The 27644-nt window shown below is 33.3% G+C and overlaps 1 protein-coding gene across 1 annotated transcript in view; it reads left to right on the forward strand.

Moving 5' to 3' along the window:
- unc-13 (protein unc13 homolog) overlaps positions 1-27644 on the forward strand; it is a 217859-nt gene that overhangs the window by 80703 nt on the left and 109512 nt on the right. Inside the window, exon 7 of the mRNA XM_089642160.1 lies at positions 21790-21910. Within this exon, the coding sequence (XP_089498286.1) occupies positions 21790-21910 (121 nt within the window). The remainder of the gene's footprint in view (positions 1-21789; positions 21911-27644) is intronic.

Below are 27644 nucleotides of genomic sequence, written 5' to 3' on the forward strand. Positions count from 1 at the left end.
TTTCAATGGAAAAGAAATGAATAGCTTATTTTCTTATATATATTTTTTTTATTAACATTTGAGGTTATTAGAGCAAATAGTGCAATTTTAATTGCTTATTTATAAAAATAATCAGCAACATTCCTTGGAGTCTTCCTTTTGTTCTTAATACTAAAGTATGAGATGTCTATTCACTATTTTGAAACTTATAGAAGCACTTTACCAATTTATTTTACCAGACGACGCCCAAAATTCTGCATCCATTACTTACTCAATTTCAAATGTCGCGGTTTTGAATCATCATGAACCATTTATTTAAATATACACATGCTTAGATTTTGTATAGGTTTAGTTAATTATTTCAGCTATCGCCTCGGGGTTAATTAAATTTCAACAGAAGTGTTGAAATGGGTGACGACTTTAATCCTCGCTTATCTCCATGGCTTACGATTAACACGAAAATTTACACCTTTGGTTACCTAGTCCCTCCTTGATAATTCAAGGCAATAAACAACACTGTTTAGCAGAAAGCCTGGAAATCAGTGGCGTAGAGAACGTCTATGCAACCTTGGCGTAAAGAATGCCGCCACAAACCCAGGCGCGGATTTCCAAAATTACTGCGTCAGGAAATCACTCATTTTATAATTCTCTAATGCCTGACTATATAAGTAAATCAATGCGCGAAGACTAGATTCCCGAATCTATGATGAGTCAGTCTCTTCGTTGAAATTGTCGTAATAATGGTTGTTGGATCTAGGCAGGACTGATTCCGAAATTATACTAAAAAATGTAATTTGAAATCACGAACCCCTCTATATATCTTTTTTATGTATCTTTTTATGTATCTTCGTTTTAACATACTTATTTTAGCTAGTCTTAAATCCTGTATTCGTCTAGGATAACTTGAAACCTGTAAATTTGACTGTCCTGAAACGGGAATCCTTCCTAGTTGGACATTCAAAATCATAAAATATAATCAATATTATAATAAATAAATAAATTAAAAAATACTGTTGTTAAATGAATTAAATGAAATTTGTAATTGTTATGTACTTAAAAGCCTAGTAGGGCGTCAATAAATAAATAAATAAAATATAAATAAATCTTTTCAGATGTTTCGTAATCTTCCCGAAATAAGTGTATTTTATGTATAAGAAATCAAACGCGTATCATTAAATAATTGAACACCAAGGTCAAGAAGTAAAAATTAACATCAAATCTGAATAAAAATACTTCATTTAATTCTCATTTAACTAACCATTTTTGTAACGTCTGGCAAACTAATTGAAATAAAATACAAAAATTGGTAATGCTTGTTTAGTCGCTGTATAGGAATCGAATCCGCAACCTTAAACGTACTAATAATCCATATTTTTGGCTCCAAATAATGAAAACTTTTGTGTGGTATAATCTACTTGCGTTATAAAAGTTATATCCATCTTAAAAGAATTATCTATTCAGTAAGTATAGGATTTCCAATCTAGCAAGGAAACTCGATAAAACACAAAACATTATAATCACGGCACGCCTCTGACTTTGTGTTCATATTAATATTTAGGAACTATGTCGTAGACGAAACCCAAAATTCGGCTTGCGGCGTAAATATGATTTACGACCAACATCACGTAGGCATACCTAAGCTATTGACATTTTAGCATAATTTGACATCAAGTACAAAACATTATTTGATCGAATTTTTAAACGTGTATTAGAGACGAGATTGTAGGATCGGGTTTGCAAACTTGCCCGGGGGATAGATAATCGTCAGTACGACACTGTTGAGAAAATTATAAATTGTCCATGAGGGGAATTTCATAGAGCTGTTGCGAATTCCGAGAATGCACCTTAAAGATACTACATTTTGAATGGTTTACTACTTGTATAGGAATTCGAGCTATTCATATGCCTGTAAGGTTCTTAGCTGCTATTTGAGACTTGAGCACTGAAAATTTCTGTGTATTTTGCTTAGTATTTGAAATGATATGCTGCTGCAAGTTTTACACTATATATAAATTATTTATTTTTGTTTAAATAAAAACAAATATTCCCAGTTTACGAATAACCATATATATTTGAAAATTTCCTACTACCACCACAGTAAGCGGAAAATGTTGCTTGATGTAGAACTTAGCCAGCCGAGGAATTGAACACACTACGCCTGGGTGGGACCCAAACGCGATTTCAACTCAGCCACCGACAATTGTTTTTCAATAATTGTATTCGGTGGACGTTTCGCACAATGCTTTTTTCGTCCAGTTTCCAGGTGGGTATAAAATGGGTACTTTTTCATAAGAATTCGGAATGAAAAAGACGTGTTCTATTTTGGTACAGATTTTCGTGCAGATGAATTTTTCTTAAGATGGCAGACAGACAAGAAACCCCTGAACAAATAATCCGTAGAAGTGTGATCCATACCGATTTGAAAGAAAACTGATGTCTTCAACTCACATAAGACCTTTCGACTCCTGCGCCCGAGACAGACACATGATAATGGTTCTTTTCAATGAATTACTTCAAAATTGTTTCCGTTATTAATTTTGAATTGGAAAAGATTGATCACATTTCACTCGAAGTAAGAGAAATCTCCCCTTTTTCCGAAAACAATACACAAGCCCATTAAATCATTCTATCTATTTATCTCTTTAGCCTGAGAAACCAAATAAACGAACATCTTTCAATTATCGTGATTCATTTTTGGGGTATTAGCCCACCACCTTATTTAGCCAACGTTTCGGACAGCACTACAGTGTCCATCATCAGGTCAGGTTTCTGTCCAAAACGTTGGCCAAAGAAGGAGGTAGTACAACACGGCATAATTCTCCAAAAATAAATGATTACAATACTTTTAACCGTTAAATTCTCAAATCATATCGAACATCGTCGTACATCGATCCTGCGAACTACACATAACAGGTTCGTGTATTTTATAAACCAAATAATTTTGAAGTATTTAAAATGTTTCTTCCATAGCGAAGTCCCCAACGTAAACGGTTTAAACGCGATATTCTCAGAATACTAATTAATATTAGATTAAGTTTATTTACAAAAGATAAAATTTCTCCTCGAATGCGTAAGTAACTAACAGCAAAAGCGAGTTTATACCTAACTTATTATTGTTGTAAAACCCTTTTGTAAACATTCACAAATAACTTTATATTATTATCATTGGCAGAGAGAGTTCAAAAGGTCCCTTTATTTGCTGGGAATTTGTACATTTTTTTTTTTTTATATTAACTCCACACAGGAGGCCCTGAAGAGAATAATTTCCCTCAGGGCCTATGTCATCTTTGGGGATGCTGTGTGGAGGGTCTTTTTGTGGAGAGGAAGGAGTGAACATGGGTCTTGAAGAGTCCCATGTTGTAGGAGGGAGGAAACACAGAGGCCGGCAGTTCGTTCCACAGCCGAGCTGTTGAACTCAAGAACGAATCGTAGAAGCGACCCGTTCTCATGTGACAAATGTCAACCGTGTACAAATGTTGGGCGCGCGTTCGGCGTGTATCCCGACTACGCACCGGTGCGGAAGGGATCAATGACGCTAGTTCCTCAGAGCATCTTCCATTGTAATACCGATAGAATAAGGACAGCATACCTACCCGACGCCTGTGCTCTAAAGATTGCAGTCCGTTTGTTAAGATTGGGGAATCTATCAAACGGACCGCCCGTTTTTGCACAGAGTCAAGGGTTTTTTTCAGGTATTTAGGGGCTCCGGACCAGAGATGGCTGCCAAATTCGACAGTAGGGCGCACTTGTGATTTGTACAGGGTCAGCAGTTGTGTACTATTAAAGTATCTGCGGGCCCTGTACAGTACGCCCAGCTTCTGAGAGGCCAGCTTTACTCTGGCTTCGATGGAACCCCCATACCTGAGCTGGTCACTTATAGTTACACCAAGCATATCAATGGAAGGCTTGTTCGGAAGATTGCTTCCGTTGAAGGAGAGTAGATTATCATTTAGATCCCTTTTAGACGTAATCAGACAGGATTGGGTCTTTGAAACATTAAATTCGACGAGATTATTTTTACCCCAGGAGGAAATACTCTCGAGATAACCGTCCATTCTCTGCTTCAAAGCCCTCCGAGCCGTTGGAGTTTGTGTGCCCTTTGGGGGCTTATCAAACAAAAAGCTATCATGAACTGTACTGTCATCCGCGTAACAATGAATCGGTGCACATGTCAAAAGGTCATTGATGTGGAACAAAAACAAAGTCGGAGACAGAACCGATCCCTGTGGGACGCCAGCATTTATAGAGTGTGAGGATGAGGTGAAACCGTCAGCAACTGCCTGAATCGACCTATCCCTTAAAACATAAATCGTGTACCTAAATAATTTCAAAGGTGGGGAAATAGAATTAGAAAATCTGGTAAAGTAATTACGATAAATTATCACTCGTTTATAAATACCTGCAATCTAGGCTTCTCAACCTTATTTGTCAATGAAACATTGAGGTACATACATAGATATAACGAACGTTTTGGTGATGAGCCTTGTAATGTGTCACGCAGGTAAAAGTATTTCACTCTTGAACAAATTCATAGATTTTAAGAGTAATAATGCAAATTACGTAATTGTTAAGAGTTTTGGTTCAAATATATGATTTTAGTAACTATAAAGTAGTGATTTTTGGCATCAAAGAACTTTGAACGGCTTCTATGTTGGGATTTCCTTGGTCCACGCAATTCTTTTCAGCTGTCAGAATCGTTGCCATCTTAAGCTATTGAACTTTGAAATATTCATTTAACTCTCACCATTTATTGATCTAGTCGGATAGTCGTGTTAAAATATTAATTAATTGTGTATTTGCACTTGTTTCAGTTGAAAGAAAATAATTTCTTTATCAATCGAAATTTCACTTTGTCATATTGATTTAATGACAAAACACGTCGATTATTTTGATCAAATGGTGGTGTACAGAAAGTGATTTTATTTCATTAAATGAAAGAATAATTACCCTTGTGAGATTCAAAACATTAGCTAGATCTAGAAAAGTGTGTTCTTTACCAACAACCTTCATCTTCCACATCTAACAAGCTCATAATGTCACCCCACTGGCTCCAAGTTTTAGTAAAACAAAATACATTGTTATTATTATTTACAATATTTTGTTACTCACATGACTTTATTATTTGAGCAATAATTTCCTCACCAAACCCAACAGCCTTATCTCTTTATAACGATGTTATAAATTTGTGTTTATTTAAAAAAATAGTAAAATGTTTATTTTTAGAGAAGCTTGACGGAGAACTTTTTATTGCAGAAAAAATAAATTAAATCGACATTTTACAAATGAGCATAAATAACGTCCCATATTTTTCTTCGAGTATTTAATACATTATTTAATAACCTACATCAAAGTACTGACAAGCATTTCCCGAGTCCTGCGGAAAACATAACATTTATTCGACCTCAAGAATTCTGACCTCCGACCTTTCGTGATCTTCTTGAGAATGGCACTGGATGCTTTGGCATTTTGTCATCGAAAGATCGAGACGTTATTCGGTGAAAGCATTTTCAATTTGTGGTATTTCAATACTTCTTCAGATAGAAAAATAAACAGTTCCTTCGAGTCTTCAATATTTTTTTTCATAGACGACTGTTTCATAAACACTAGTAGAAAGCACCTGAAAGTATTTCAGTTTCACTCTCTTTCAGGTGCTTACAGTTTCAAACAAATAATTATATTATTTTAGGAACATTGACTTAATTTATAACCACGAATTTTCTATAACTAACCGGTTTTGCTTAAACTATTTAATTTTGTTGTTTCCTTAGTACACCGGTTTTGCTTAGTACAAGCATCTTCACGGTATAAAATTAAACTATTTAATTTTATACCCTTAAGATACTTGTACTAAGCGAAACCGGTTGGTTATAGAAAATTAAACAATTGGTGGTTTTAATCAAATTAATTATTATCAACTAATTCCAAAATTATATGTGTGTATGAGTGAAATTTGGGCCACATTGTTTACATACAGAGTACTTATTTTCAGCTCGGTTATATTTGATCATTACTACAAAATGATTTACGAAGCTATTTCGGATCAAATTTGCTATAAAAAATAAGACAAAACGCTTAATTTTTTTTTCGTTTTTATAGAACCAGTTTTTTGACAATGTTTTAATTTAGCATCTTAATTTTACAAAGGTAGGTAGGTGTGTGTAGACTTATCTTTTTTTATTATTTAATATCATAAGTTCCAGAGTGGTCGATGTCAGAATCAAAAGTTAAAATGGCTTTTACCGTTTGATGACTAGTTTTGAATACCTAGGTTTTCCTAACTTTCCTTTTCCCCATCCCTTTACCTTCTCCACTACATTCAGCATCACAATTTACCCCAATTGGATACGCTATAATCCCACTGGTTCCGGAGAGTAGCGGTAGAGTAGAGTAGACTCTTGGCGGTATTCACGTAAAAAGACGTGTTTTTAGGTGACCACTCAAAAATGGAGTATTTTCGGACCCTGTTTGGAGCAAAGCAATTCGCTGCGAACAAAGAACAAAACAAACTATCACATTTTAAATTTTCCTTAAAAACTCGTCCAAATACATCCCACATGTCACAGTATTCTCTTATGGGAGTATATTTTTTCGGTAGCGGTAGAAAAATGATTATATTCAGTTGAAAGCGTTCCGTCTGATTAAACTTGTTGTGTTAATAAATTCCGAGTGAGCCACTTAGGGCTGTGTAAATATTTTATGCGGCGCTTTAACTTTTTCAGTCGCATTTACTTTACGTTTCAGTTTGTACTTTCTTCTTCGGAAAATAAAGGAGATATCTCTGGGAGGAACAACCAACTTGATAGAATAGAACATTTAAAAATCCCAGGCAAGCTTGTCAGTTCAGTCTCTGCGGTCGAGTAATCAAGATCTTCGACTACTAGAGGTAGCGTCTTCAAATAAACAATTTAACAATTAATTCATTAAAAATAATGTTAAGTATATTTGCGACGCATTCTAGATTATAAGATATGCAGGATGTCCGGGGGTAAAGTTCACAAACTTCGGATGGTGATTCTACATGATAGTACAAGTAAAAAAGAAAAAAAAATCTTAATGTCAATGTTTCAAGCTAGTTTTTAGGCATAAAAGTTGAATTGTTCGCGAGGAGAAAATAACATTCTTCCACCGAAAAACATTTTCGTACGGGAAAAAACAACGGAATTTCAATACGTAGAATCACCTCCCAAAGTTTGTGCAATTTATCCTTGGACACTCTGTAGACTATCGCGATGGTACAAGACAACCACTATTCACTAACTAACTAATCATCACGCCGTTTCTCCGTATTGGTAGGCAGAGAGGACGGACTGTCAAACAACTCGGTCTTGGCACACACTCCTTGCCGCTTTCACATTCATACATCGTCTCATACATACTCTTCTATTATTCTGACTCTTGACATGGCCCGACTCAAGTATCTGATTCACTCGATCGTGCCAGGGCTTTCTCGGGCATCCCCGACCACTGCTGCCATTCACATTTGCATCACATATCGCTCATTCGCTCTACATGCCCAAAGCATCTAATCGTCCCTTTCGTAATCTTACTAATTACGCTTACATCAGCCTTGCATTCTTTGCAGATCTCCACATTTCTCACAAGATCATACGTGGTTTTACCACACATATGCCTTAAGGATCTCATTTCTACAGCATCAAGTCTTCTTTCGTCCTTTGGCTGCAAGTTCTATACCTGACTTACATATATCAGGGTAGGTACCAGCACTCCATTGTGGACTGCTAGCTTCGCTTCTTTGGACCCAAAAGTGTTAAGGTCGGGTGTTTAATTCAAAGTACAGCGAAATGCAAATTTTTCAGAACTTTATCTCTTAACTCCGATTTTACATTTAAAACTTCAAATTTAACAGTACAGAATATCATACATGTTCCGGACGAATGAGATTTTCTGACAAAATTTCATGTTATTTCATTTGAGTATCGTATTAACATAGGACCAAAACTTTTTTTAATTTTCGGATAATATCGAATTGTACCAAAGATATAAGCCGTTAATATTTTATTTGTTTGACCGATAATCGTGTGACGACATGATAGTCCTATCGAGAGGTCCTTCGTGACGTCATCTTTCTAGTATCTTTTAACAACCCGCCCTAAGTCTTGTTTTTCATAATACCTTAGCACCATCAAGCCGTGAATGGTAAAGAAAATGCTAAAACTTCATCTCCCAGATATGCGTAGGTACTGTAGGTAGCCAGCTTATAAGGTTTAACAAAACAACTTTATCAAAAACATTGTTTTTAATTAGGTATTTTAGCAAATGGTATGGTTTTAGTCTTTGTGAAATGGAACGAACATTAGTGTGTCTTATCGTGTTTTTAAATAGTTTTTTTTCATAAATCCATAACTCATGATGGAAATATTGCCATGTGCTTAAAATCAGTAGTGTTCTGTAAGAAACATTTGCAAATTTCTCCAGAACAAACCGTTTTTGCTAAGTATAATATTTTAATATTGATTCCAATTGTATGCGAAACTTCGCTTTCATTGAACAATTTAACTGGTATTTAATTTTTACTCAAATGCATAAAACTGGTATTTATTGGTTAACACAACCGTTAGTTTTTCAAAATGCCACCATTATCGTAGCTTCGATAAACACCAAAATTGAAAATTTTGTTATTTGGTAACCTTTGGAAAAAAACATTGTAACGTTAATATTATCGTGAGAGGTAGCAGACACAAAATGAATTATAAAGTTCACCCTACGGGAATAAAACCTTTTGATGTTACAAATAATACTGTACATTATGAACATATATGATAAAAGCTTACGAGAATCTTGTCATAAAATTCAACTAGTTTTGATATTTGCGACGTTAAATCCTATTCATTTATTCCTCATTTTTTTCTTGTCAACATAAAAAAATTCCCTTTGTGGCATTTGTCTCTGTTATCCTCTTACCAAAAATAATGCATTATGCTTAAATAAATGATGGAACACAAGGACATAGCCATATGAAATATAATTCCATGAAAACCTTTTGCTAGATTACTGCCGGCTCGAGATGGTATAAATTATTTTTTCGGACGGTGAATTTCAGGGTAGAATTTCTCGGAATTATGATTGGCCCTAAAAAAATTTCTCGATTGCTTTTAATAAAAGCTAGACGATATCCAAACAAGTATTTAAATATTTTCTTATTTTATTTCACTGTGATTTTAGCTCGAAAGCTTGTTTTAATGATTTTATTTTAGCTCAAATTCATCGAACTTGCTAAATGCTAAATCACTATTTTGATTAATGTTGATAACGAATTCGTCTACATTATGAATATTAAAAAATGTGCTTTAGATAAATTGAAGGTTTTCCTATCATTTTGCTTTGAGTAGAATACAATTAAAAAAATAAATTACTCAATAAAAAATATAAATGTAAACTACTAAAAAAAATATTTTTTCAAAAGAAATGTACGAACGCGTAAAGGAAACAACTTTTAAAAAATACAGTATTATAGCTAAGATTATCTGTGACAGTTTTTCTTGATTAACTTTTTTACTCTCTTATGGAATTATTTACAAAATAAATAAAAACCAGTTTTTTGATTGAAATCTAACGTTTCTAGACTCCGTTTATCAAGCGATTTTTATGCCTATTACAAACAATATAAGGTATACCAAGAATATACACATTTTGGCTTGTATCTTCTTCTTAATTTGAATAGCCATGTTCTAATGGTAATAAAACATATTTTCTTATTATTTAATTGCATAAGTAACACAACAATTAAATAATAGCCAATTACCGTTTTCGATGTTTATTACCTAATAAAAATGCTATATTTAACACAAGAGTATTTCTACTGCCCAGAGTGCTTAGTGAGACTTTGAAATGGAAGAGAAAGGGATTTCCTGGTTATTTTGATCTTGTTACTAAAATGATATTTTCCGCTCTAAATCAAAGGTAAAAAACAAATATGTTTATATTATCAAAAATCAATTACATCGTGGCTTTCCATAATTATAATAAGCGAAACGAATAATGTCTTTAAGTCACTATATTCAATGAAACTGTACAGAAGCATTATTTTTTTTATTGGGATGGGAAGAAAAAAAGTTAATTTAACTTTTTAAGAAAAAAAGTTAGTTTTATTTTTGTCAAAAAAGGTATTTCTGAAAGGGGTCAATCATTGGTTTAAATAAAAAAAAGCCTCGAAACAATCTACCATATTTGGGTCATTTATATTTTCAATCGTATATAAGTAATACGATCCCGAAATTCTTACCATTCTCTTACGAATATATGAAATTCTGTGATACCATAAGAATGACAACCATTTTTTTCTTAAATTTAAAAGGCTTAAATGCTCAAAGTTAAGTGAAAAAAGTTTTTCACGAAATATTTCTACATTTAAAATCTCCACAGTGTAATTAGTGGCAAGGTTGAGTTTCGTCCGCAAATCTTATTATAGGATGCTTTGGCGCTCCCACTATAATTGGGCTAACGTGAAGGAGTTGGTGGGATTGACCTATTTCATTTTCCGTACAACTTACCCTGAAGTGGTCACCAGCCGTGGCAATTAAATGGTTAACATTAGAGTGAAGACTATCGTGGAGTTGCTTTAGCCAAATGTTATGGTCGCATTTTAATAATATAATTTAATAAATGCTCTAAGGTCTCATAACGTAACCTGACACATCATAAATCATAACCTAAAGGTAACGTAACGCCATCTAAATTAACCTGACTGAAGGTAGTCCTAAACCTAAACTACCCGAATTGTAATTCATCAATGGGAGTACAGCATATACTTTCTGTGTATCGAGGAGTGAGAGACGTATTAATTCATTCCTCCCACTGGGGTGCAAGGTGATGGGTCGAGTGAAACCCGCTGGAGAGGTGAAAGTATCACCCCCAATAGGCCGACGCATCCGCCACAAGAACTGGATAAACCTAATCCCATGAACCCGGACACTCCTCCTAAGTCACCAAACGTTGCAAACAACTTGTGGTGATCTACGGCATAGGTAGTTATCCAATTAATAGTTTCCGAAACGGCGGTATCCAAATCCGCCTCCAAAATGAGTTTTTGAATGAGATTTTAATTTAAAGTTTATTTTACTCCAGAAACTCGTTTTTCCGCTAGTTAAAAAATAAAGAGTCATAATATTTTTTTCTGTTGATTTTATAACTAAAAAATAATTCATTTTATTCATCGAAATAATATTTACACCTCACAATTAAAATAAAACTGTGTTCCAAGTCTCAATTTTTGTTAATAGTTTTTTCAATTATTAAATATTAAGATGGGGTTTAAACAAGTTAAGAATAAGTAACTTTTATAATAAGTCGTTGGGAAAAGAGCAAATGACAGCTAATTATTTTTAACTTATTCTATCCTATTTTCTTCGTAGTTCCGCTACCATCGTTTAGTCTGGCTTTAACTACTGCGGGAAGTGGCAAAAAAATGGCGAGAACAAAATTCTTTCATTATACAAATTCCGTAAACAGAAAACTGCTTTCGTTCTTCATCTGAAGTAACAATGTTAAAAGATTGTTTGTTACATTATATATTGACAACAATATTACGTAGAAGATAGTAGAAATACAGGGTTTTCCAATAAAAGGTGTTATTTTTATATTCAATCGTAAAAAATCAATGGTTTCGTTGCTTGTGTGGCACGTAGCGCCGTCTTGTTGAAAGTAAACGTTGTCCAGATCAATACCATCCAATTCCGTCCATAAAAAATCATTAATCATCTCTCGATAGCGCAATTCATTCACCGTAACTGTTGCTCCAGCCACATTTTCAAAAAAGTAAGGTCCAATGACTCCGCCGGACCATAAACCGCCCCAAATAGTCACACGTTGAAGATAGAGAGGCTTTTCAACAATAAGTCTTTGGTTTTCCGAGCCCCAGATGCGACAATTTTGCTTGTTGACGAAGCCACCGAGGTGGAAATGGGCCTCATCACTCAAGATGATTTGCATTTGATTCACTCAAGTGAATTCCAATCATTTCAATGCATTGTTGAAGCGTGTATCGTTCCATTTTTAATAATGGCGTAGTTTTTACTTGTCAAATATTAAAAAATAACAGCTTCAAAAGTAACATCTACCGAAATAGCGGGCTATTCAAAATAACATCTCTTATTGGAAAACCCTGTACAAGTTTAATTCGTTTTTTGTCCGTTTAAGGTAATTTCTCGGTGGTTTTTTTTTCATTTAAAGTCATTGTTGTGCCGGGAGCCATGCGGTTTGGGGTATGAATTAGTTGTGTTAAAGTATATATTGATTTATATTCAACAATAAAAACACATAAATTTGTTTTTGACCACTATAGTTTTATTTTCTCTCTACCGGTTTCGGAAGAACCCTTCCTTTGTCAGGAGAATATTAAAAACTGAGTCTATAGTGGTCAAAAACAAATTTATGTGTTTTTATTGTTAATTATGATGAGCCACAAAATGAATGCTTTTTACAATTACGTGATTTATATTCGACTAGCTGCATAGACATATGAATATTAGTAGACCTGCCCTAAGTGATTAAAAGCGTATTATCCCCACTCCCCATACCGGTTCCATTGGAGCCGGCTGTGCTCGCGTATGGCCTCAAGTGAAATTTGAAAACGTGACGTCATCATTCTTGTGCGAACTATGGTCGAGGCATCATCGGTTCATTTTACGAAATAACACGGCAAAATGTTGACTTGTACTATGAAAACTTGTAAAAATAGATGTGAACAAGAGAATAAACCCAATTGTCGTATTACATTCCATATATAAGCATTATTTTACTTTATTTTAACCATATTCACATCGTATAATATGAATCAGTTGTTACTTACCACATCGAGAAACGTCTGGACGCGAAACACAAAGCTGGTTGGTTGCTGGGAAGTAAATTATGAACATTTATAAAAGTGTCTTAACTAAATACTTAAACGAAATATTCGACTCTGAAAATGGAACCGAATTTTTTTGCCGAATTTGGACTACGCAAATTTGTTCATAACGTGGCGAGTAATTTGCGCTCCCATGTAAAAATGTCTTATTCATTCAAAAGCAGATTTTACTTTTAAGAAGTAAATGGTGATATTATAATGCGAGATGCCAATTTACTGTCAGATTGATTTATTGACGAATCACAGTCAGCTTCACTCCCTTCGTTCTTCAACAGTTGATTTTACCCCTCGCCATTATCTTCTCGTCTATTAATTCCTATGTCTGTGACTAGCTGACGTATTCCCGGCGTTGCTCGGGGTTATAAATGTTTTGGAGAAAAAGTTTTGAGGTTGTGATATTTAGTGTACCTGAAAACTGGGCTCAATAATATTATAGTAAAGAAATAAAAAGTGTACTTAATATTTGTATAACTTGATTCTGCCATTTATTTTTTGGACATTTTTGACATCATCTACCATTCACTTCCACGCCACCTTTTTTCCTTCATCGCATATGCTTAATTTTACCATACATAAGTATTTGTTTCTTTTGAACCTGACATTTCTTTCCTGGACATCCCCAACTTCATCTACCATTAACTCTCACGTCACACATTCTCCTCACACCCCTTTCTTCATTCGTGACATTTTGCTACACATGAGTATATGATTCATTTGATCGTGTCACGTCTTCCATCTACGACTTTATCTACCATTCACTTCATATACGGCCGTTGTTCCCAACATTTCGAATGATCAATCTCAGGGTCCAATCAGCCAAGTGATTTCTTCAGTAACGTTCGATTCGCCTGTTTCCAAACATCTTTACTGTTGATTACCTTAAGTGGCCATGCTTACTATCATAGACAATAAAATGACATCAAAGTTAAAACTTTCAATGCTAAATTAACATTGACGAATTAATTATTGTGTTTATTATTAATGCTTTTTTTTTTAAGTACTGTAATACGTTAACCGATATTTAATATTTGCGTGTGAAATATGTTAAAAATAAAGTATTAGCTTGACTTTAATGCCACCGTGACTTGGCCTCGCAAATATGTTTCACTCTGTTGACACTTTTTATAAGTAGTCATTTACTGAGGCAAGCTTAATCCAGTAGTTTGGCTTCCTTAAATTGGTTGATCACTCAGTTGTCACTTTTCCGTTGGAAAGAGCATAGTTGTGCGTTTGAGCATTGTTGAGCAAAAATTTCGGCTCAGCAGTTGATCAGTAGGATTGGGAAGAGCGGCCGATAGTATTGTGAAATCCACATTATTACTGGTAAAATACTACGTTAATCAACTTAAATTCGGCCACGTATCTCCTTCCATTCCATTCCAGAGATAGTGTGTTACGTCTTCCTGGGGCATCCTCGTCTTTTTGTACCATCACCTCTGTAAAGAAACTAAAACAGATTAGAATATTCGCAAACATCAGAGATATTAGAGTCTCTAGTAGATCGGGACAATTCTAAGCAGACTCTCTTGAACTGGCGGTTAATATTAAACCATAACATAAATATTTACTAGAATGCGAATACTTTTTTGGGAAATGATTTATTTTTAGGGACTGCGGTAGTATTTTATCATTTTATGTAGATACGAGATAAATTTGTGTTTTTTGAATAACTTGGAATACTACGTAAGGGTATTTTTGAGCTCAATATCCTTTTTAGCATAGCATTATCGTAAATCACACCATACACCCAGGGTCAGCATAGTAACCTTAGCGTATAAATCTAAAAGGGACTCAGTTTAACCATGAAAACATCCATGTAAAACTAATGCAAAACAGTCGGCCTACGTGGTCTGGGGTAAGGCTATTGACAAGCAAGCTGGGGGTCGTGGGTTCAAATCCCGGAATGCGCAAGTAAATTTTACTTGATTAATTGGTGTTATTTCACAAATTACTTATTTTAAATAATATATAGGTAATAAATTTGCGGCACGTTCCAAAGTGGAAGATACTCTCAATATCAATATTTAGAAAATCGAAAATTTTATATCGCTTCTCTGAAAAAATTTTCGTTATTGATTGGAGATGAAAAACTTTTTTTTTTAAGTAGCTTCTCTGAATAAATTTTCACTTGTGAATTGTTATGGTTTAGTTTTTAATGACGAGTTAGTATAGGTTCAAATATTTTTACTTTATTAAATTATGTATTTCACTGCTGGGAAAAAATATTCTCATATTTTTTTCATCATTGCATGAAAGATAATAATACTAATGAAGGCACAACAATTTCCCTTAGCCCAACTATAAACCCAAATAGTTGATTAGGTTCTGTAAAGCTCCGTTTCCCTGAATTTTAATTAAAAATTCTCTCCTCTGTTGAAATATTCTCTAAGCTGGTTCCTAGGCGCCTATAAATGGCTAAAGCTCGCTTAAAGAGATTCAACAATAATAAGATTATTTCATGTTTTGTTTTACAACGGCTACAAATAGGCCGAGCAGTGGAAGATTTACGAATTTTGTTCACCAATCAAAATTAAGCGAACGCTTTGTTAAATTTTAAAAATCTTTTGCTAAAATTTACTAAAATTTTCAAAAATTTACTGAATATCATAATGTCTATATTTTTTAAATAATAACGTTTGTTAAAATTATAAATTACAAAAATTATTCCAAATCCACGTTGACTCTGGAACACTTTATTACCTGTTAGATTTTGTGTTTGTAAGTGTACAGAATAATAAAAAGTCTCGTTAGTGACTCCGATATTTTAGTTTTGTGCCTGAATTATGCCAGACGTTAAACCAGTAATCACTTTGTGACCTGTTTGACTTTGTGTGTGAGTGTACGAAATAAAAAAAACATATATTTGGTATTTTTATAAAACGGTAAAGAGTCGCATTGGTAACATCAATGTTTAACGTTTGAGAGTTGCCTTTTCTATAATTCTTAATTTATTATTCAGTTATCGTTATCTACCAGTTTGATGGTAAAGACAGAACTAAGAAACTAAGTGTTTTTCAAAAACCCATTGACTCTTTCAGTTAATATTTTTTTGTCTCACTCCTTCCTCTCCTTAAAAATACCCCCCCCCCCACACAGCATCCCCAAAGATGACATAGACCCGGAGGGAAATTATTCTCCTCAGGCATGGAGTTAACTTACTGAAATAAAATGTTGCTATTTTATTAAAAATCTGGTCAGATAATACGTACTCCTGTTAGAAACGGGACTGCGGGCCTTTAACAAATAAATTACACAAATTTCCTAATAGATTTTCAGTAAAATGCGAATATGTTATTAGGACGGCGCACTTCGTCGTTATATTACATTTGATTTTTTTTAATTAATTTCAAAAGAAATACAAGTTTTCCTGGGTTACGAATCACCTGACAATATTTTAAAATCTCCTACTACCACCACTTAAGCGGAAAAGGCTGCTTGTTTTGTGATGGGGGACTTAATTGAACATACTACGCCTGGGTGGTACCCAAACTCGATTTCAACTCAGCCACCGACCGGTCATGTTCCGATATGTTCCGAATGGATCAATATTTTACTAGGTAATGGATTGCCATCACGTTTTTAACAGGATTTCAATAAATCAACCCTATTCATTTTTCTAAACACGTTTTTATTTTTTTATTTCATCTCCTATAATATTTTAATTGGATCACCGATCAATAAACAGACACGCCTCATTGGCATTAACCATATTCTAAAGCAAATAATATACGTTCGTAATTAAATTCAATGAAGTGTTCGCAGGCACAATGAATCAAATTATTATCATCCCTTTCATAGAGATACGATAATATGAACATAGGTTTGCTGACAATCTCCTATTATTTCATTATTAATTCCCTCAGACGACGTTGAATTATGAGTATACAAACATACATTGTAATCCAAATTATTCTCTATTGAAGCTTATCGTTCAAGTATTAACAAGTTGTCTCTCGAGAAACGGCACTAAAATATATGACTATTTAATGTTACATCGAAATAAGTGTTTAATACAAATGTTCGTTGTAATCCCTTTATTATGTTTAATCTACTATCGCTTTAAAAACGAAATATTCTCAATCCATAATGATTATATGCAACGAATATATTACAATAAATTTCTATATTCATATTCATGTGTAAATAGTAACTTATATAATTCACCTATGAATAAAAATCTCAGATTTATTTTTTTATTTTATTGAATGTAAAAATGTTTAATATGAATAAATTTCACCCCTCAAACGACTCCGGCTGATACCGAATAAAAAAACCATTGTAGTCTTTTTACAATTAATTTGTATCACTTGCGAATCTTTAACATATTATATTTACCTACATATACTGTATCACTCACTACAGCCAAACTCATAGCATTTCCTTTCTGTATCACTAACAAGCGACATTTTCTCAACATTTATGTATCACCCACAAATCCTTAACCTGTTTAACGTACCTAAGCTGTATCACTAGCCATAGTCAAACTCATAGCATTGTTGCATAACTTAATGACGCCAAAAGTAATTGACATTTTTGTATCACTCAACGATGCCAATCTCTTAACTTTTCTGTATCACTCACCGATTCCAATCTGTAAACATTCCTGCATCACACACCGATGCCAATCTCTTAACATTTATGTATCACTCATCGACGCCAAACTCTTAACATTTTGTAACATTAATATTTCATTCACCATCACTATGTATGTTTCTCACACACGCACGACACGTGTATGTACACGAGCAGGCCAGGGACACAGTACGTACACACACATGTACATCATGAGCTCTACTAACAACATGGCCTCTACTAAATTTAATATGTAGAGTATTTCATAATAACTTACACAATATTCATTAGAATATTCATTATCGTAGAGGCAAAAACGCTGCAATAGTAATTTTGTAGGTACAGTAGGTTAGTTGCAGTTTTAACTATGCGTCAAACCCATACTACATACTAGGTAGGTACAATACAATATAATTCTTAGCGTTAAGTTTAGATACATACAAGCAAAAAAATTTCGTTTTCTAAGACGCTTCTAAACAATAACATTTCCGCTATTTATTCATATGCCCTTACAACTGTATCGTTTGCATTTGCCAAAAACATTACGGCTTTTGTATTTCATTATGTTCTTACTATAAATATTCGGATAACACATCCCAGAACAAAAAAAAATCTATGCCTTACCCCACATAAAAACATACCAACAAAAACTACGTTTCCATTAGAATAATTTCACAGATGTGAAACTCTACAAAATGTTGGGTCTCTCACGTAGGTTTTTTTTTCTCCAAAGGCGCACCTGCGAACAATATTTGAAAGTCATTGTCACAAGAATTTTATAAGAACCCAAACACTGGAAAAATTCTGAAATACCATAAAATGTAATATATAATACAACAAGTTATTCAATATGATTTTGGTAAACCATACATTCTAATTCGGTTCGAATTTAAATGAATGTGCTTTGGAGTAGTATTCTTAAAGTGAAAGTATTTTCATAAGATGGATCCTTTTTTCTCATTAAACGTGAAGGCATTCAGTATTTAAATCTCTTAATTGAGGAAACCGAACGGTTTTGTAGACATTTTCATACTTAATTTTTATTGCGGCTTTAAGTTTTTGTTTGCTTATTAAAATAATCTGGGCTACTATTAAAATTAACTACATAAAATTTCATTCAATACAAATATAAACGCTTATATGTTTAGATTAATTACTAGGATTTATAGTATTGAATTTTTTAATACAACGATACAGATTTTTTGTTTAAATTTTTTGTCATATTTCTTTTGCGTTTAAAAACATCCTTATCATACTGTCGAATCATTTCAAAAACTAGAATGTCAGTGGCTGAAAGTTATTTTTCTCGAGGTTCTGGCAATAAAGTATAAATAAACCTAAATATTCCTAAGCCTATTTTTTGTCAGTGTTAAAACCTTTGTTTCAATCTTGGTTCTCCATCACGAAAAAAGTAACTACCCGCCACTGCTCATAACCAAAACTAAAACATATCTAGCATAATATTAAGATAATGTTCGAACTAGTCTGTTTATGAATGTGTGTATTCGTTAAAATAGTTATTGTTTCTCTGACTCCGACAATCTCTGACAATATTGATTAAAATGGATTTTTTTTAAAATATTCAGTACCAATATAACATTATAAATGAGCCATGAAAAGACATGTTAAACATTTTAATACTAAACAAGCAAAACCTTACTTATACAGAGTTTCATTACTCACCAAATTGATTTTACACAAGACAATAATTTGTACAATTTTTATTTTACAATATTGTGGTAAACGATACACTCATTTCTTTACCAAATATGGTCCTATATAGCAGGTAACAAAATAAATAAATAATTTTAATAATCATATTCCTGACACTGACACTGTTTCAGAAAAGTATACAAAGTTCCTTTAAAAGTACATTCAATTATTCATATTTAAAGTCTCGTAGATAAATAATATGAACTGATTTGTACCAATTATTATTATGATATCTAAAATTGTAGGGTTATAAAGCAAACAGGTAAAGGTTTTCGAAATTGCATTCAAAGCAAAATAAGTGTTAATGAGAGAATAAATAATTGAAATGGTGTGTCCAAAGGTGTGTGTGATTTGTTCAGGCCGATTCTAAGATGGAAGGACATTATATTTGCTTTCTGCTGTGCCTTTGGACCTAAACTGTCTTTCTCGTTCCCTTGCTATAGTCCCTTGTCAACCCTCGATCCATTTATGTGGAATGCTGTCTCACTGTATCTATCTCTTTTTCTATCCTTTATTGTCTCACTCCAGCATCTATTTTGCCTTGAATGTGTCTGCTCATATATTATAATATATACTCGATCATTTTCCTATAATATTCCAAATGTATCTTTATAGATGTATAAATAACTAACAAATTCTATAAAACATAATTAATTATTGTATTTTCGATACCTATATAACTATTTTTAAGACTCATCTCATCGTAATACAATGTTGCATGCCATTTCCAGCTTTCTATTGGTTCACAGATAAACATTTGATTATAATATTCACAAGTGCAAATGTGTTTTTTTTCTATTTGTCTGCACTGTTTCCCCCTTTTATTATGAAACATTTTTAAATCTTAGTGTATTTTTCTCTTATTTTTGATATTTCCTGTGTTTTCATTGTTCAATTCCACAAAATACATCCTCCAAAACACATCATACCCACCTTAACTGTAAACATATCCTTTTTATCCAGTATTAGAGTCCGTAATTTACACATCACAAAAAAATACATAAAAACCTTACCAACCACCATGTTTGATACAAAGTAACAATTGAAACTTAACTGAAATATTGTGCATAGTTTGTCTTTATACTATGGGCTCGTGAAATCGTATTAACTGTAAACAAAAACTGTAAATAAACCTCACGGAATTCATTTGAATAGTTTGTCTTTATACTGTCGGTTCGAGAAATCATATTAACTTCACTGAAATAATGGGCATAGTTAGTATAGTACTTAAAAGTACCGTATTTTTTAATTAAAAAAGGGAAACGAATAATTGCACATTTGTATCATGTATTTAACAAGAAATCAAAACGACCTCCATCAACATCAACATGAATGACAAAACACGAAAATGGAAATTTTCTTTTCTTTTAAAAGTCTTTCTTTGTTGTCCCTTTTGATACAAATCACGCGAACATCCCTTATTACAAATGACCAATTGTCCGTCAATTCGAATCTCAGCTGTCCAGTGCTCCAGTAGAAAGCTCCCCATGAAAAAAACCATGTCTCTTCGTCCGTCCGTCTAACCAGATCATGTAGGTGCCAAAATCCAAAAAAATACCAAATGAAACGTGTTCACATCTTGTCAAAAATATCACTTATTTCGGAAAGCGCTTCAAATTGAGTGGAACTTTTCATTTCACGTTACGGAAGATGAGCTATCTATTTCAATATCGGTTAACCTAACTGGTTTTAAGATATTTCAAGTTGGGCACGTTCCATTGGTATACGTAGTGTGTAGTATGCATGATACTGACTCGAATTTGAACTAAATACTACTAACTTAAGTGTTTTCCCTCTCCAGCCTTTATAAACTGCCTTCGTTTTGATTCTACGTATTCCGGAAAGGTAAATTATGCGAATTGTAGACCTAAAAGGAACCATTACCCTGGTACAAAGCAATCAAGTAAGCGGGCATATTTTAAATTAATATTTTATGTAAGGCTCGTTAGTAATAAGTATTATTATTTATCGTATTGATTGTCACATTATTCAGGTTCTGTCCCTCCCAATGGTTTTGATGGTGAATATCTTTTTAAAAAATTTACACGTTTGAATTTAAACAAAAGGTATTTATTATTAGTATTATTACTGTCAACCATTGTTATAAGTTAAATTTTTATGTAAATGCTTTTGAATACATTTTGATTATTAAACAATAGAACGAAGTGAACTGAACAACCCAAAATATGTTTTACAAAAATCTATCGCTTTAATTCTATAAAAACAAACTAATTAATTAATGTTTTTCATTTCACACCGTGGTATTTTTAGTATCTGCTGCTTTAAAATGTATGAGATTAACTCATGCGTTTGATAAATTTGAAAACTTCGATAGGGATTTTAATTAAACTAACGTGTTGTCGAGCGTATTGATCTCGCAACAGTCGCGCATTTACAATTACTGAAAATATGCTGCCAAAAATATTTCAACTGAACCAAAACACCGAATGAGATAAATTTTTGTCAACTATGAAAAAAATTTTCACTTAAACTCATGGAATTTTTTTGTAAATGTAACATTTTTATACGGCTTGTTATCACATAAGTTCATGGTAGTCTATCGAAGTTTTCTTGCACAGTAGTGACTTGTCCTGGTCCAATCAACCCCTCTCCTCTGCCCCCGAACTGTTCACTACCCCTGACCTCAGTGTGCTTCGCAGGGGCGGCTGAGAAGTCCTCAAAGCACGGGGCTGAAGACAAGGCCATCTCCATCATCACGGCCATGAAGGAACGAATGAAGCAGAGGGAACGGGACAAGCCGGAGATCTTCGAACTCATCAGGTAAGGCATAAACTTATTCACCTACTATATTTACCAACTGACTTTATAATAATGTTTATTTTTATAAACTTGTAAATTATTTTCCAAAATTTTAACCAGGTGTGTTTAGTGACCTATCTAGAATTGAAATACTAAATATACATAACACTTATTTAATTACTCTGTTATTACAATTTTGCGTAATATGTGTAATTCTGTATTGAAAGCCATTATCATTTACATTGTTCTTAAGTTTCGCTGAAATTAAATTAGCTGAAATTAATTTGTTTTATATATAAAATAACTAAAATGTCAATTTTCAACAACTTTTATATTTCGCTGAAAAGAAAATAGATTTAAGTCTTTGCATCCGCTGAATATTTACGATATGGGTAAAATCAGTATTTTTATTTCGGATAGTCAGTGATGTTACATTAAAAAAGACGATTTGTCTAAGCTCTTGTGCAAAATTTATAGGAAAACTAAGTACTTAACTATTACTGAAGTCAAACTTAGTTTTCTTGAATCGATGCGTGTCTATTTTGTAAGAGAAAAAACTTAATTCAAAACAAAGTACTCAAAGGACGTTGATACATATGAACACTTTATACTAGCATAATGGCATTTATTTTAAATTATTTATAGTGAACTAAATCACTTACCAGACTTATAGAGAAAAGTCAGTGTTTTGTTGATAATCTGAGTTTATTATCCAATATAAGTCAATATGTTTGTTTTCCATTACATTTTCAGCACTTGCCATCTTTGGAAGTTGAACATTTGTACATTACCCAGTAAAATGATTTGCTTTCAGTTTGCAGTTGGCAGCAGAAGGAGAGACACTGGATATTAATTACATTTGTTTGATTGGTTGAAAAATGTTTATGATTGTTATTGATATCTTATTATTTTTGTATTGTTTTTTAACGCTGATTTCATATGGTTTTTTTAAATATTTTTTTTATCGTACTGTTAAATATTCACATTTTTAATTTCAGTAAAAAAGGTTGTTTTTTTTAAATAACAAAATACATCCTTGAAACAAGACAAATTTATTTTCAAGTTTCAAGGAAGATCAACATCACAACACACAGAACAAAAATAATCGAAATAAAAAAACTCAAACAGAAATCATAATACATTTTAAAACTTCGTTGTGGAGCAGAAATTCGAAGCAGAAAAAAATTCCCGAACCTAGGTTACAACTCTTTCTGCCTGAAATGTTTTTTCTACTTAACCATTTTCTCCTTAATAATACGCTTTATTAGTTCTATCATGAGCTACGAAGCTTCAGATTATCAATTCAATTGAGGTTTCACACATCGTTCCTCAGTTACATCGTGTTCCGGAAGGGTGTCAGCCGTGGAACTAGTTACATGTGGATTAACAGCGACAACTTCATAGAGAGTCCGCCTACTCGGGCTCCGAAATCTAAAATGTGATGTGCTAAAATGCTGCCAACAAGCAGTCTGCTTACTCGGGCTCCGAAACCACGTACAAAAAACCACGTACACGTACAAAATGTTGCCACCAAGCCACAGAGTTAATAAATACATGAAATGTGTACAAAATCGTTAAAACTTTGGCTCTATAATTCGAATTAGGTTTGCCTACGGCTCGGCTTCCGAAACAGTTACTAAAATGTTGCCGCCAAGCCACACCAGTTGCGTACCTACTTTGAATACTATCATGACATGTGAATTGTGGTTTGCTGAAATAACACGTAATTGAGTGATTATTAAATAAATTTGACGGCCTCCATGGTCCAGGGGTATGGCTCTCGACCAGCAAGCTGGGGGTCGCGGGTTCAATTCCCGGCGTGGGCAAGTAAATTTTATTTTATTCTTTTGTTTTATTTCACAAATTATTCATTTAAAATAAAATAGTCTAAGATACTCCCAGAATCGTCCTAGTGTAATAAGACCCTTATTCAGAATTGAAACGTTGCTTGAAATGTCTTTCGCCGCGTTTGGTGACCAGATCTGAATAGCCAGGTATTTCCTCACCTTCCTCTTCCACATCTCCTTCCGCTCCCCTCCACCTTCAGCTTCACAACATACTCCAATTGCGGATGCCATAGTCCTTACTGACTCCAGACGGCTGGGAGCAGTTAGGACTATTATATTAACATTAAAAAAATAATTAAAAATGTCTACAAAATCGTTAAAAAATTGGCTCTATGATTTGAATTAGATATACCTACAGCTCGACTTCTGAAACAGGTACTAAAATGTTGCCAACAATTAATACGATTATGACACTTGATTTGTTGTATGCTGAAATCACACGTAAATGAGCTATAAATAAATACATCAAATGTGTACAAAGTCGTTCAAATCTTGGCTCTGTAATTTGAATCACGTATCCTACAGCTCGGCTCGTTATATGCTGAAATAACACTTCACTAATTGAGTTATTAATAAATACATCAAACGTGTTACAAAATCGTTAAAATTTTGGCTCTGTGGTTCGATTTACGTACGCCTACCGTTCAGCTTTAGAAAACAATTTTCACGCTTCAGCTTTAGAAACACATACTAAAATGTTGCCATCAAGCCACGGAGTTGCTAATTTTACATTATGACATGTGATTTGTGGTTTGCTGAAATAACACATACTTGAGTGAGTACTAAATACATCAAATGTGTACAAATTATTTCTTCAAGTAAGTACATTTTTTGAAAACTCTATACGTCGAATCACATATGTGTACTGCTCGGGCTACCAAATATGCGTACCAAAATTTTGCCACAGAGTTTCGAATTTCGCAAAGGTGTTCTGTGATATACAGGGTGTATCGGCACGAACCCGACAAACTTTAACCAGCTATTCCTTAGCACATTTGGAGTAAAAAATGTTATGGGCACTTTGCTGTCCGGTAACATTTTTTTTAATAAAAAATTAACTATTAATATTTTCACCACATGTCACCAATGTTTTATCCTTTGTCAAAGTTTGAAAACCCGTCTGTCAATATTTTGTTCGAGTTTCGTTGAATAATGTACGTACGTACCTACGTTGGCGCGCTTTTACAATCACAACCAAAATGGCACGGCACCATTCGTCTCATTTTTAACTATTATTATTTAGTGTGTACGAAAGAGCGAGGACACTTTTTGACACACTTGCTAATAACAGCTGTTGAACACGAGAAACAATGCAAATGACAGTGAAGGAGTGTGGATTTATTTTTTGTTTTTAATGGAAAAAAAATGTTACCGGACAGCAAAGTGCCAATAACATTTTTTACTCCAAATGTGCTAAGGAATAGCTGGTTAAAGTTTGTTGGGTACGTGCCGATACACCCTGTATATAACACATAAATGAGAACACATAAAATATGTACAAATTCATGAAAACTTTCAGCTCATAAAATCAATTACGTACGTCTACAAATTCAAAGGATTCTTGTTTCCGTGGTTTCAATCGTTGTTTACGTAGCTTTTTCTTACAATCTTGGACAGCTACTAAGCAAGCTTTCTTCGGTTTCTTGTTAAGTAGATAATTAACGAAGGGATCGTGTTTCCAAAAGTGGGAAATCTAGCTTTTATTCAGTAGATTTTCTGTGAAAATCAAATTTTTCTCATGTGATAATAACCATATTTAGTGGGTGCAAACTATGTATACCATATAATTAATGTTATCAATTACAGGTTTTTGCTTTATAAAACTTTGTAACCTCAAATTTACAGTAAGTTCTCAATTTTTGTGACCACACCTTTTATTAGATACACAAATACAGCAAGCTCTTGAGGCCATCTTGCTGACCAGGGAAAAGGATTACAAAACTGACTGTTTTTAATACATCAATGACAAGTATTTTAATTTTAAAATAGTGTGATTAATGCTATACGCATCATGGCTTGGCCTATTTCGGCATATCGCTCAAAAAACAACTCAAAGCGTGTTCTGCCATAGGGATTAATATATTTGTTAGTGTTTATTGATTTAATGGTAATTGATTTTCAAGTCATCGGTAAAGAAAAATTCTATTATTTTTAAGAGTGACCAAATTTGTACCTTGTGTTTTGGCAAACCAGTTTCGATGCATAATGTAGATTAATAAAAGTCTTTGAAAAACAAATTATAAACTCACAAAATACTTTATACTTTTTTTTGCATTCAATAACAAGTTTTCATAAAATAATTTAATGTAAAACATCGTTTATTTCTCAATCAATTCACTTTCCATGAACCAATTTTCCCTTTGAAAGAACAACATTAATTCTGAACGTCTGCCAATGTTGTGTCAAATTAGTTATATGGACTGATGTATTTTCTTGGATTGTAGAACTGTGGAGCGAAGACTTTAGGCATATTTCATAGTAACAGATATATTCAAAGATTTCACCTTGTAATACTTCGAACTAAAAGTTCTATGAACCGATTTGAAAGTTTAAATTACAATTTTACGATAATTTTTAAATTCTAAAACATAATTTCTCGTTCCATATATTTAAATAACAACAAGCCGGTATTGGCGTTACCTGCTATGCGTACTAAACTAGATCTGAGTGCTAACTAAGTTTCTTGGCCACATGCCCACCTGGTATTAGTCAGTTTTTTAACCACTTGTTTAAAACACCAAATTAGTTTTTTGCAGACAGTGGCACATCAAAAGGTTTATCGCTAAACCTATTTAATACTTAAGGGTGCTGTGAACAAAATATAGTCTTTTAACCCCTCAGATTAATTTGTTCCTTTTTGGGAACAGCTCTTATGGTGTCATAGACAAGGTTGTGTCTCCCTCCTGCCATGGTGAGAAATATGTTCTAAACGATTTTAGAAAGACAAAACATAACGCTTTATATTCAAATCTAGACGTTTACCACAGAAGGATTAAAATGTACACCTTTATGATACCAAAAACATTGACCGCAATTTTAAAAAACTACGTAAAATTTTTAATAATTTTATTTCTATGAAAAGACTAAAAGTGATTTGTCCTTTAACGTTTCTAACATATTTGTGTATTAAAATGCCTGTGTTTTTCATCAATACTTTTTGTTACGAAAAACGTAAGTTGTGCTATTTTTAAAACATTTAAATAAATACATATTTCATAAATTATTTGTTAATTTCTAATAACGAAATTTGAAAGCGTATTTCAACTGTTAAAAGTTCAGAATTATTACTTTTATTTGGATTTGATGGAATCGTCTGACAGAATATACCAGAGGCCTCAGGGGATATGAGTGGGAGAAAATAATATTTTGTCTCTAGCATACCCAGATTGTGGAATGGTGTAAGAGTTTAGTACCGTTCTATAAAGAAGTAAGTTGTGCTTTGGTTCAACTGAATAGAGTCAAACGGCTCATGTTTCAAATGCCAACAATTTACGTATATACGTATATACATTTCCACATGGCTTTCCAGCATAATTGTGAAGTTATTTGTTGCCTGAACCGCTGTAGTTCTTCTCTCCTTGTGTTATTCATACAACAAATGGCAGTGTGAGTGAGAAAGCTTTGCCAATCTTTATGTTGCTCCCTAGATTGATGAATTGCTCAATTCGTCTGAACAAACTCCTCACCAGAGTGAAATAGGGGAGAGGTTGCGAGATGTAGTCCGCAGATATATTATATCTTCTTATTATATCTTACGAGACTAAAGGGATTTTCGGATATTTTCAGATGGTTCTAAATTCATATTTTCCCTCAAGTGGAAAACACTTATCCACGTCTGTATTTTATCGCTTTCCTCTGATCCGTTTTTATCAATAGTTACTCAAATTTCGCTCATACGTTATTTTGTA

Source organism: Hesperophylax consimilis, chromosome 2, assembly GCF_061612785.1.
Source record: "Hesperophylax consimilis isolate HC1 chromosome 2, BYU_Hcon_1.0, whole genome shotgun sequence".
NCBI classification, from domain to species: Eukaryota; Metazoa; Arthropoda; class Insecta; order Trichoptera; family Limnephilidae; genus Hesperophylax; species Hesperophylax consimilis.